General features: G+C 40.8%; 1 protein-coding gene across 1 annotated transcript in view; it reads left to right on the top strand.

Moving 5' to 3' along the window:
- The first annotated feature begins 7,454 nt into the window (after positions 1-7,454).
- The window catches only part of cyp26b1 (cytochrome P450, family 26, subfamily b, polypeptide 1), a 19,310-nt gene continuing 13,832 nt past the window's right edge, over positions 7,455-12,932 (top strand). The window contains exon 1 of the mRNA XM_016490733.1: positions 7,455-8,072. Within this exon, the coding sequence (XP_016346219.1) occupies positions 7,869-8,072 (204 nt within the window). The 5' untranslated portion in view covers positions 7,455-7,868. The remainder of the gene's footprint in view (positions 8,073-12,932) is intronic.

Raw genomic sequence — 12,932 nt, 5'->3', positions numbered from 1 at the left:
TGCTGCATTTGTGTTACAAACATGTTCCAGTAGGTTTTATAGTGAGTTTTGGGTTTCTACATTTATGTGCTGTTCCTGTTATGTTGCATAGAATTCTGGGTCCATGTGTCTTCAAATCTGGCTTTTGTGCATAATTGTGTTTATTCAGTGGACACCAGGACACCAAAATAAGTCATTAACCTCTTTACCGAGTTCACTGATTAATTGTGACAGGCTCTACACAGCTATACATGCAGGATCTTTAAATGTACAATTCTTTGACAATGCTATTAAAAGTGTCATATATATAATGCACAATATTCCAAGTCTTCTTAAGCAATACAATGAAGTTGTGCAAAGGCCAAGGTGTTATTTACTGATGATATTCAACTCTAGTGGCATGTTAAAGTTTGAAATATAGAGCACAAGTTGTATGGACCACATTTCTGAAATAGAAACTGAGACGTTCTTCAAAAAATAAACAAATAAATAAATAAATACAACTTTTTTGTTCCACAGACAAAAGAAAGTCATACGGGTTTTGAATGTCAAGGGTGAGTAAATGATGACAGTATTTTTATTTTCGGGTGAGCCATATTTATAATGCTGTTTCTGGGCCTCACTCAGAAATATCTTGCTCATTTGTTCCCATTTTTTGACTTTTAATATGATGAGTCATGCATTAATGCTGGAATACACTACATGAACTTTACAATATAAACAGGTCTCCAAACACTAGTCAACATACAGTTGCCGACTTTGTAAATGTTTACAGAGGAAAAAAATAGGCATCATGCACTAAACAAGGGAGGATCACAAACTACCACACTTTCAAGTCCTTCTAATCACAATTATTATTAAGAGATACATGACAAATGAAAACAAACTGTTTTAAAAAATGCTAAAAATACCAAACATATATGACTAGATTAAATCATAGTCTGATTCTAAAACACTGTAGTGTGTGTCCATCATATACTGTGATTTTCCTTGAAATCTGTCAGCTCCGACTGCTTAAAATCTGCAGATTGGCTCTGACTTTTTGTATATAGCGCTGACTCAGACTGCAAATATGGGCAAAAATCTGGACAAAATACATGTAGTGTATTCCAACCTTTAGTCAGAGGCTCTTTGTTGGTGCTTTCTGTTTGATAGCCACAAGTGGACAGTAAATAATGATTCCTGTCATAAATCAATAGCACAAGTAAATACAGAGAAGAACTAGATAGCTAAGATAGCTGAAAATCGCATGGGGCTCCGCCTGAATTAATGGCAGAAATTTAGTTCTTGTGTCTCTGAGCCGGTTTTTATGGAAACCACAGTGTTTAATTACTGAAACTCTTAAAGGGGTCATGACGTTGCTAAAAAGAACATTATGTTGTGTATTTGGTGTAATGCAATGTGGTTGTGTGGTTTAAGGTTAAAAAAACACATTATTTTCCACATAATGTACATTATTGTTGGTCCTCTATGCCCCGCCTTTCAAGCCAGATTAGCAGCTGAAAGCCATCAGACCTCCCGATGACCCTTATATTCCGGCTGTGGTCTGTGTAATCAAAGTGAATTGGGATATGCTGATGATTTTCAGATAACGATCTACGTACTATCTAGTATCTGTCATATATAACTCAATTTAAGGAATTATGAGCGCCACAGTGACAGCTGATAATACTCGGTTTCTCTCAGTGCCTGAAGTTGTAGTTGTTCAAAAGAAAGAACAGCAAATGATTCATCAGAGCTTGTTCTTCTTGGGAATTGAAGTATTGTTTACATGGGAAAATACGTGAGCAACGTTAATCACTTTATGGAAAAGTGGATCATTAATGATTATTTCTGGGATATGTGTCTGTGGAAACATTCCCTTTAACGGTTTTATTTGTATATGATTTGAAAACTTGTGGGTTTGATTAATCCTTTAATCGTGTGTGTGGCCCTAATGGTGATTAGTCACTACCTTATTTCCACTGTCATTTCCTTCATTACTGTGAGCCAACTCAGAATGGATTAATTGTGTTTGAATAGCACTGGTGAGTCATGTTACACTCACAGAACATGCTCCTCAGTGTGTCCTCAACAGGAAGTGAAAGTTGTATAATATAGAATATATAGTTACTAAAGGTTTGTGTGTGTGAGACCCTTATAAACCATGTGTTTATTAATGCAATCTCTCCCCTCTTTCATTTCTTGTGACCTCGGTTTGAAACGGTGTTAGTGTTGTTTGTCTTATTTAAAAGCTTTGATCCAACCTCAGCAATGGTGTGTATGTTTGTATGTAAGCCTACTTTGAATTATGTAATAATTCAATATACAAGGGCATAATGCTGTGTCACAAGGTCTCAGGGTCATTGCATATCAGATTCATGTAGCTGGACTGGTGTTTAAATTGCAAGCTAAAAGTCAAAAGAAATTACTTTATACTGTAGGTATATCACACCTCAACTGTGATAAGTTTAGTTTCAAACTTGAAAGAAATAGTAGATCCGATGGATCCTCTGCAGTGAATGGGTGCCGTCAGATTAACAGATGTTAAAAGCATCACGACAGTCCACAAGTAATCCACATGACTCCAGTCCATCACTTAACAAAAAAAGATGTTTTTACTTCAAATAGTTGCTTCTGGCTAAAATGTGGGTCCTTTGTCCATAATATTGATTTCTTCAGTAAAATGTTGCCTCGTCTGAATCAGGAGAGAAGTATGCACAGATCGAGTACCATTTATAAGCGAAAACAATTCAAAGCAGTTCTAAACAAACATGTTGGTGGATTTTGATGAGAGAGGACAAGAGGTGATGGATTTTTTCACTGGAGGAAGCGTTATTATGGATTCTAGATTTTGTCCTAAATCAGTGGTTTATAGTTAAAATGCCTTAATAATGAGTTTTTTTCTTACAAACAACTAGCATTTCACTTCGCAAGACGTTAATTGATGGACTGGAGTCGTGTGAATTAATTGTGGATTGTGTGATGTTTTTATCAGCTGTTTGAACTCTCATTCTGACAGCACCCATTCACTGCAGAGGATCCATTGGTGAGAAAGTGATGTATACAATTTTTCCAATCTGTTCCGATGAAGAAACAAACTCATCCACATCTTGGATGGCCTGAGGGTAAGGACATTTTTTTTTAGCAAATTTTAATTTTTGGCCGAACTATAAAAAAATGGATTCTCTTTGTAAACTCTAATCAAAATGTAGTAACTTGCTCTTCCTCTGAAATTACTTTTCAGTAACTTGAATTTGGAAGCTGTGTGCATTGTATGCAGTTTACAAATCCCCATAGCAACATTTCATGAATCAACCAGCACCTTCAACCCATCCACTTTTAATAGGCTTCTGGACTAAATCTGGTAATTCCAGGCCCCTCAGGACCTTGCGTCACTGTTAATTCTCTCAGATCAAACAAGAGTTCATCAAGATGTGAACTTGCTTACTCTCTAAGCTGTAAATCTGTGCATTTCCCAGGGGAAATGGCGATATCAAAAAACTGATTAACTAGGCATCAGATTTATGTATTAGATCCAAATCATTTTGTTCAGAACAACAGTAGCCTACACCTCTTATTTCTGAGTACATTGCTTAAGCTTGTGTGAAGAAATACATTTTTATACAGTAACATGAAAATAATTGTTATGTGATTTTCAATAAGGGAATATTTCAGTTTTATTTTTTCTATCCCACGTTGGAAAATGGTAAGTTATATGTACATATGTTAGATACATGACAGCGTGCGCTGGAATCAGAGATTGAGACGTTCCCTCTGTCTCCGCTAGGCGGCAGTGTGACGTTGAGAGACGCGTCCAGTTTGACAGCGGCAGACAGCGTGAGCGAAAGAATGTCTTAGGAAAATATAATAAAAAGACAGAAATCCCTTGCATTTCACAGTGCAAAGCTAAAAGTCAAAAGCAATTACTTTATACTGTAGGTATATCACACCTCAACTGTGATAAGTTTAGTTTCAAACTTTAAAGAAATAGTAGATCCGATGGATCCTCTGCAGTGAATGGGTGCCGTCAGATTAACAGATGTTAAAAGCATCACGACAGTCCACAAGTAATCCACATGACTCCAGTCCATCACTTAACAAAAAAAGATGTTTTTACTTCAAATAGTTGCTTCTGGCTAAAATGTGGGTCCTTTGTCCATAATATTGATTTCTTCAGTAAAATGTTGCCTCGTCTGAATCAGGAGAGAAGTATGCACAGATCGAGTACCATTTATAAGCGAAAACAATTCAAAGCAGTTCTAAACAAACATGTTGGTGGATTTTGATGAGAGAGGACAAGAGGTGATGGATTTTTTCACTGGAGGAAGCGTTATTATGGATTCTAGATTTTGTCCTAAATCAGTGGTTTATAGTTAAAATGCCTTAATAATGAGTTTTTTTCTTACAAACAACTAGCATTTCACTTCGCAAGACGTTAATTGATGGACTGGAGTCGTGTGAATTAATTGTGGATTGTGTGATGTTTTTATCAGCTGTTTGAACTCTCATTCTGACGGCACCCATTCACTGCAGAGGATCCATTGGTGAGAAAGTGATGTATACAATTTTTCCAATCTGTTCCGATGAAGAAACAAACTCATCCACATCTTGGATGGCCTGAGGGTAAGGACATTTTTTTTTAGCAAATTTTAATTTTTGGCCGAACTATAAAAAAATGGATTCTCTTTGTAAACTCTAATCAAAATGTAGTAACTTGCTCTTCCTCTGAAATTACTTTTCAGTAACTTGAATTTGGAAGCTGTGTGCATTGTATGCAGTTTACAAATCCCCATAGCAACATTTCATGAATCAACCAGCACCTTCAACCCATCCACTTTTAATAGGCTTCTGGACTAAATCTGGTAATTCCAGGCCCCTCAGGACCTTGCGTCACTGTTAATTCTCTCAGATCAAACAAGAGTTCATCAAGATGTGAACTTGCTTACTCTCTAAGCTGTAAATCTGTGCATTTCCCAGGGGAAATGGCGATATCAAAAAACTGATTAACTAGGCATCAGATTTATGTATTAGATCCAAATCATTTTGTTCAGAACAACAGTAGCCTACACCTCTTATTTCTGAGTACATTGCTTAAGCTTGTGTGAAGAAATACATTTTTATACAGCAACATGAAAATAATTGTTATGTGATTTTCAATAAGGGAATATTTCAGTTTTATTTTTTCTATCCCACGTTGGAAAATGGTAAGTTATATGTACATATGTTAGATGCATGTCAGCGTGCGCTGGAATCAGAGATTGAGACGTTCCCTCTGTCTCCGCTAGGCGGCAGTGTGACGTTGAGAGACGCGTCCAGTTTGACAGCGGCAGACAGCGTGAGCGAAAGAATGTCTTAGGAAAATATAATAAAAAGACAGAGATCCCTTGCATTTCACAGTGCAAACTCGGGACAGGTTTACTTTGGCTTAAAACAGATCGAAAAGCAAAAGCATAAGGGAGAGAATGCGTAAGCTTGCAGAAGTCGCACTCTTTCAAACGGACTGAAGAAATCAATGGATGGTTTTAACTTATAGGCACGCGCTCGAGAACTCATCGCATTCATCTTATAAGCGAAAAGGCGAGTAACTATCATTTAAACGCGTCCTTTCTAATATTATGAGAATTGTTAGGTTTCAGACAAGTAAACAGAATATATGACGAGCATCCCTTCCTCTCTCATCCTGCGCATCAGCTGCGCGCCTCGAGAAGCAGACTTAAAGAGAGTGAGCGAAACAGCTGGAGCTCTGAGTTCTGCTCTGCAGTGGTCGTCTCATATGCTGAGAACAATTACATAACTGTCCTTGAGTGATTGTGATCATAAGGTGACCGTAATTGAAACCACGTACCATCTGTAACAGATGACACCAGCACGAATCGGTCACTTTCATCGACACTCTCAGCACAAGGGGATTCATTTTACATGATAGATAGATAGATAGATAGATAGATAGATGGATGTTTTAACCCCCCCCCCCAATGTTTAAGTAACAAAACAAAAGTTAATCAGAACGCAAGTGTTCATAGTGACGGTTGGCTACATCAGCACCTTGCGTTAAGTTCATTATTTAATTAGCAAAAATACTGAAATATTGATAAACTTTATTACAGATGTTCACAATAACCCTTACTGATTTGATTAAAAAGACTTTAATATTAGTTAACTGTGGGCGCCAAATAAGAGCTGGGGTTGCGCAAGACGCATCTTATCGTATTCGCGCCCCGAAAATGTAGTTTCAAAGAAATTCTTTTAAAAACTTGATCCCCTAAAAGTTATGGATAGACAGCAAGCCATTTCTGAAGAAAACAAATAAGGAATGAATGAATCACTGTGACTGTGAACATTCACAGGACTAACGGCGCGCACTACTGCTGTGTAGAACAGATGCGCATCTGAACAGTCAAGGCATTTGTAAGAAATTGTTAACAGATACTGAACCAACATGTCTATTATGGTGTGTTACTGAGTCTGTATACGACAAGGTAACACTGTTATAACATTACGTCTCCTTTTTTCCTGTGGTTTTTGAACCATATGCTGAGTAATCAAGGTAGCTCAGCGTGACAGCATCATTAAGCCCATACGATTAAACCATATCCATATTCTGCGAGTGGCAGGTGATACTTTCTCGAACGTATGAGGCTTAAAGTATTGAAAGTCTCTCTCGAATATTGACAGGACTAACGGCGCGCACTACTGTGTGGAACAGATGCGCATCTGGACAGTCAAGGCATTTGTTGAAATTTTAAACTGATACTGACCAACATGTCTATTATGGTGTGTTACTGAGTCCGTATAAGACAAGGTAACACTGATATAACATCACGTCTCCTTTTTTCCTGTGGTTTTTGAACCAAGGGTTTAAATTCATGCTGAGTAGGCTAATCAAGGTAGCTCAGTGTGACAGCATCATTAAGCCCACATGATTTAACCATATGCATATTCTGCGAGTGGCAGGTGATACATTCTCCAACGTATGAGACTTAAAGTATTGAAAGTCTTCCTCCCTCTCTCCCTCTCTCTTTGGGCTCTTCTCCAGGTCCCGCACGCTCCAGCGCCCGGCCCGTTCACTTTTCACCCCGCCTCAGTTCTGTGGGGTGGGGTGGGGTAAGGGGGGAGCCGCTTGCACCCTGGCCGAATGCCGCCTCACTGCCTCCGCTATATAAACACACATTGGAAGCTCGCTGTGCAACTCGAACTCACGTTGAGAAACTGTATGTGAAGAGAGAGAGCTAGAGCGCAAGAGATAGAGAGTGAAACCGCATCAGAAAACGGGCTAGCGAGACGCACTACAGTCATCTGAAGATGTTTACTGCTCATAGGCATCAAACTTCGGAGGATTATTTCTTTCATTTATTTCTGCGTCTTCCTTATGACCATTACTTGATTTCAGTACATTTTAAAAGATTATATCGAGCTTTCCTGTAAGATATTTTTAAAATAACTGAAAACATTTTTTTTTTTCAAAAAGCAACTTAAAGCTAATTGTTAAAGAAGAACTTATAATTTAGAACAACATTTCTAAATCAAGTTTCAGGTTTGACGAGTTCACGCCAAATTGATATTTAAAAAATTAAAATTGAATCTAGAATTCACGGAAATATTGGAAAGCGATTTGCATAATTTAAAATGATATACAAACATTTAATATCGCTTTTTAATATCCAGCATTCTGTTAATTAAACACTTCAATTTATTCATTTACTTTTCGTTACAAAACTTTGTTGCTTTGCCTTTTGGTGAGAGAGATTCTTCTCAGTTATTTTTGCTTTTCAGAATAGGCTAGTTGTAGCAGCAAATCATATATAACTCATATATAAGTCACCTCATATACTCCCGAGAAGGCTTAACCACTGTAGTGCGCATCACTCTAAAGAAATATCTGAGACAAGTCCCGGACCTTCACAGCCATGCTCTTCGAGAGTTTTGACCTTGTCTCGGCGCTGGCGACGCTGGCTGCGTGTTTAGTGTCCATGGCACTTCTTCTGGCCGTGTCCCAGCAACTCTGGCAGCTGAGATGGACTGCAACACGGGACAAGAGCTGCAAGCTGCCTATGCCCAAGGGCTCCATGGGGTTCCCCATCATTGGAGAAACATGCCATTGGTTCTTTCAGGTAAGCGCTCCATCTCCTTGTGTCTTTCCAAGTTTCCAGTCGCCTTGCTGTCGCACGCACACCGCTCCGGTGCGCGCCAGGCACCGCGGATTCGTGCGCTCACCAGTGTATACAGTCTCCCTGTAGGTAACTGGGTTGTTAAAGACACATCAAGAGTAGGATAACGTCCACTAATGCCTTTCGCACGTGTGCGCTCGAGCGTAATATTGCGCTTTAAAAAGCGAACAGCCTGCAGGTTAGTTATTCCCACGTGTGCAATTTCATCCGTGCCATATTTCCATGGTGTTAATAAGCTGTCTGTTTTAGATAGCCGACAGTTTTTGTTTCATACAGCCAGTTTTCAATCCACGTGGAACAACCTGTTTGCGGCTGCCAAGAAAGGCGCGTTCCGTTCCAGAAATATTGTAGTCCTTGGCTTCCGATGCGCGCGAGAACACAGCCACTGAGCACCGCTTGTCAAAGCGCGCGTAAACTCCTCTTGGAGCGCGGGGTGGGATTGATCGCGAGGGCAGGTAGTGTCGCGCTCTCATTGAGCTTCTGTGTAATTGCGCGCGCCGGTTACTCTAGACGAACCCGCGTGTTGTGAATGATGCCGTGCCGTTCTGTCATGATACCTAGACAGCGCGTGGTGCGCATACAGTACATTCAGGGAGTCTCTGTGCCATCTTAATAAGTTAGAGAAATTTGTGAACGCTCACTGCGACATGGCTGGTTTAAAACTTAGAAAATAAGGTAGCATAATGTGGTATTTTAAAAGTAGGTTATTACACGAACTGAAGCTGTAAAAAAAGCATTCCATACAGTAAAAATCGTGAATAAATGTCTTAGGAATTCTTTCCATATTAAATCCATGGTGCGCATTAGGATGTCCCAGGACATTGACTCGCAGTAGCTGGAGTGGGTTGCTTTCAACTGAGATTTTCAAAAGTGATGAATGTCCTGGTCTGAGTGGTGTACAGATCAAATTCTCTGGTCAGGAATAGATTCTCCAAAGTTGCTGAAAATCCAGAAGAGAATTTCCATGCAGTTGGCAGGCTCTCTAGAAAAACAAACAGGCTTGACTGCATCTCAGAGTTATATATTTAAAATCAAAAGGATTTGGTCCGGTCCATTTGTGCCAAACTTGTGTCATTCCTTATTGCTACAGCTCAAGGCATGACTGCGAGGCGACTTGGAGCTACTGTGCAAACGTGCAGTTTGAAATGTTGATCTCTCTCCTTCTTGTGCTTCTGAAAACATGTATTGCTTTTTAACAATCTGTGTACAGCGATACATTTAAGACAACCCCTTAAATTGGTCGGTTATCCCCTTTTGTGGTCCACATCTCTCTCCTTAAGCCTCAGCGGAGCAGTAGTTGAATCCAAAAGTGGGTCAAATCTGTGATTGACATAGATTTATGGACTCAGAGGAGTGTCATTTTTTTGCGTTCTCTTGCGGTGTGTCTGTCATTTTGAATTATGAAATTATTTTGTATTTTGTCTGTGTATGAATTTTCAATTGACCGCAAAAAATATCTGGTCACAACTTTCTTTTTTTGTCCTCTTCTCAACGGTGCTCCAAGCTTTGCTGAAATATCCATATGGCGCATTAACTTAACTGTGTCTATGCCAGGGCTATTACTTTTGAATTGTGTGCTGATCAGTTATGGTGAGTTCAGACTTAACATTAATAATGATCATTATATAAGCACAAATTCCTTTGCCATTGTAGCAATAACTCCTCAATACTGCAGTTTCTCAGTACACAGAGAAGGCTGTCTAACATGAGAGCACAGTTCACCCATTGGGCAACCCTCCCTTACCTCTACCCCACATCTACACCTTGACCCAAATCGCTCCAGTCTGGGTGGCAATAAAGCTGCCCACCGGGGGGTCAAAAACACACCCACACCCTGGAACAAAGACTACACTGCTTGGGGCTCTGATCAGAATTCCAGAGAGCATGGCCTATAGAGACCTGGGGGATTTAGGAACAGTCTTCCAGCATCCCCTCTCTCTCGCTTTCTGGCTTTCTCCTGGGGCTTGTCGGGATTAGCGAGCATGAAACGGGCATGACTGGCACCAGTGTGGTGTGGCCCCTTTTTCACCTCTGGAACGCACCACCAACCCCTCAAACAGCCTCTTGTCTTTAGGAACAGGGGACGGGGGGTGAAAGCGAAGGGGGCTTGGCAGCAGTAGTGGGAGGAGGAGGAAGGTAGGGGGATAGAAAAGAGAAGAAAAGGGGGTCCCCGGGGTGAGCGCTCACACTGCACTGAACAACCATAATCTCTCTCCACAAAGTGTTTCCAGGTCAAAGGGGAGCCTATTCTCTCAGCTCGGCCACATTTAGGTTCTTTGCGCTTGTCTCGTGGGCTTTGGCGCTCGCTCGGCATTAAGCGAAACCATTGCTCTCTGATGCCGATTGCTGATTCTCACTGCGTTGCCCGAAATTCCCATATCTGCTTTCATTTATGCAGAGCCATGTTTGGCGGGTACAACCAAGGGTGACTGATGGCCAAATAATGGGACCTCAAGTCCTACTGCCTCTGCTTGCTTTCCCCCTCTCTCTTTGCAGAAATTCTGTCTATACCCCAATGGAGACGGGCCAACGCACACATCCTGAGAGATTCCAACGGGCTATTTCAGTAAATGGACATATTATCTTTATTTACGCTGAGACTGTGGGTCAGCGTACGGAGAACTCCTCCCGCACCGTTACCTGCCGCTCTGAACCAATAAACACAGCAGCACCTAGACTAAGCCATGCACACACACACACGCATGCATATATACAGAAGGACCTAAGGACAAGGGTCCGAATAATGAGTGATACAAATAAAGAGCATGGAGCAGAACGATGTGCCAAGGAAAACTTGCCGTACACTTTTCAATTCCCGCTGCTCCATCCATCTTTCTTTTCTTCTCATCTTACTTAATGTTGGTCGTATGCTGAACAAACACATTGAGGTGATTGAAATTGCAGATGAAATTGCACCCCGCAGTCCCTCGCGTAGCACCCCCTGTGTTCGGGTCAACCGTAGCTGATCCGAATAAATATAATTAAAAGTTTTTTTTGTGATTTTAATAAAGGGGTCATTTGTATAACATTTCCACTGGCACACAAAGGCTACATTTATGTACGGGAGGCTCGTCTGGTGTCCAATTTACACAGAAATGTGTATTTTTAGTCCTGCGCACTCTGTGTGGAATGAGCCAGTGGAAAAAAGCGGTCCTCTTTATTGCACCCCCTTTTAAAATATCTGATAAATTTCTTTTCAAAATAAAAGAAACTATTGAACGTGGCGAGATAACCTTTTCACCTCCAGAGGCAGAGAACAGGCATGTTTTGTGCGAGGTCGAAGTGCATGTAACTGAACACACACATGTACTGTAAACACATTTGATCCATTCAGCTGTTTTCAAAGTTTTGCCTATTTATTGACTGATCTATTTCATTCTGATTCTAAGGCTTTAAATACGCCAAGTGACAGAAACTACACAGCCACATTAGCTTCTGACACAGATGCTCTTCTCCCAAGAGCCCTGCGCACTTTATTGTCTTCAAGCGACGTCTGACATGTGTTTTGCGGTCCAAATGAATGTGGAAAGCTTTTCTGTCTTATCGCTGAAGATCATCTAACCTCAACCTCTAACGGAGTTCTTGAACCCAATCTGACTTCGCTCAAAACAAACAGGCTGTATTTGATTGACAGACGATTTCACTTGGTTTTTAAGGAAACGCGCTCGGAGCAACAGTCACCATGACCATGCATGCGTGCAGAAGTGAACGGACACACTGGCCGCATACGTGTGTGTGTGCTTGACAGTGCGAGTAAGCTGCAGATTATTACCTCATAACTTTTCCAGGGTGTGTGGAGCTTTTGTGCGTCAGTGACCCTTTTGGGTTTTTAGTTTTATTTTCGTTCTCTGCACGTCTGAGCTTCTGTGGCCTTGTGAAATGAGGGAGGACATTTCTCACCTTCTAGCCAAATGACATCTGCGCGGCCAAGCCCAGCGTGTCTGTCTCCCCATTTTGCCTCACGACCTGTTCTGCTATTTCCAGCGCGCCGAGTCACTTTTCTACGAAGTAGATTGTGACCATTAAAAAAATCCTAATCACATTTTCTTATGCGCACCTCACTGTCAATCACCATCCTAATCACATTTTCTTATGCTCACCTCACTGTCAGTCACTTCTAAGCCGGAAAACCTTTACCTTTTTCCATCTTCTAGCACGTCTTTTGCTCTTTCCACTTGTAATACACAGGTCAGGACTGGATCCTCTCTGGCTGCCCTTCTGTGTACACTTGTTTCAGAGGGAACTGTTGGCCCCTACATGTGTAAATACACACATGTAGATGTGAGAAATGTATATGTGTTTTTGGTGATGTAGTGTGTGACTGTACATTGCACACTTTCACTACTCATGGAGAGGTGGAAAAAAGGCTCTGGCCTGGTAAGGATGACAGCATGTGGTGTTTAAAATGGATGTTCCTGTTCCCAGAATTATCAAACACACCAAGTTCACGCAGGTTACACATGATGTCAAAACAGAAATCGTCTGAAGAGGAAATATGACAGAACAAAGACCATAAACAAACATAATATAATACAAATGACAAGTTCACTTCTGCGTAAATGTGTTTATACATTGAAATCAACAGAGAGAAAGTTAGAGAGTGCCCTTATGTTGGGCATGTGTGAAAGACGGCCTTGTCCTGGGTCTGTCAGGTTAAAACGGCTCCTTTCTCTCTCTCTCGTTCTGACTGGTCCCACTGCTGAGAGGTGAGCACACACACACATACACACAATCATCCATTATCACACACACTCAGTTCTCACCATGTGGTGAAAGATACTACATTTATTTTCCCCCTCTTTC

This window comes from Sinocyclocheilus anshuiensis, unplaced genomic scaffold, assembly GCF_001515605.1.
Source record: "Sinocyclocheilus anshuiensis isolate Anshui unplaced genomic scaffold, SAMN03320099.WGS_v1.1 scaffold426, whole genome shotgun sequence".
Lineage (NCBI taxonomy): Eukaryota > Metazoa > Chordata > Actinopteri > Cypriniformes > Cyprinidae > Sinocyclocheilus > Sinocyclocheilus anshuiensis.
This window is presented reverse-complemented; position numbering and strand designations above follow the sequence as displayed.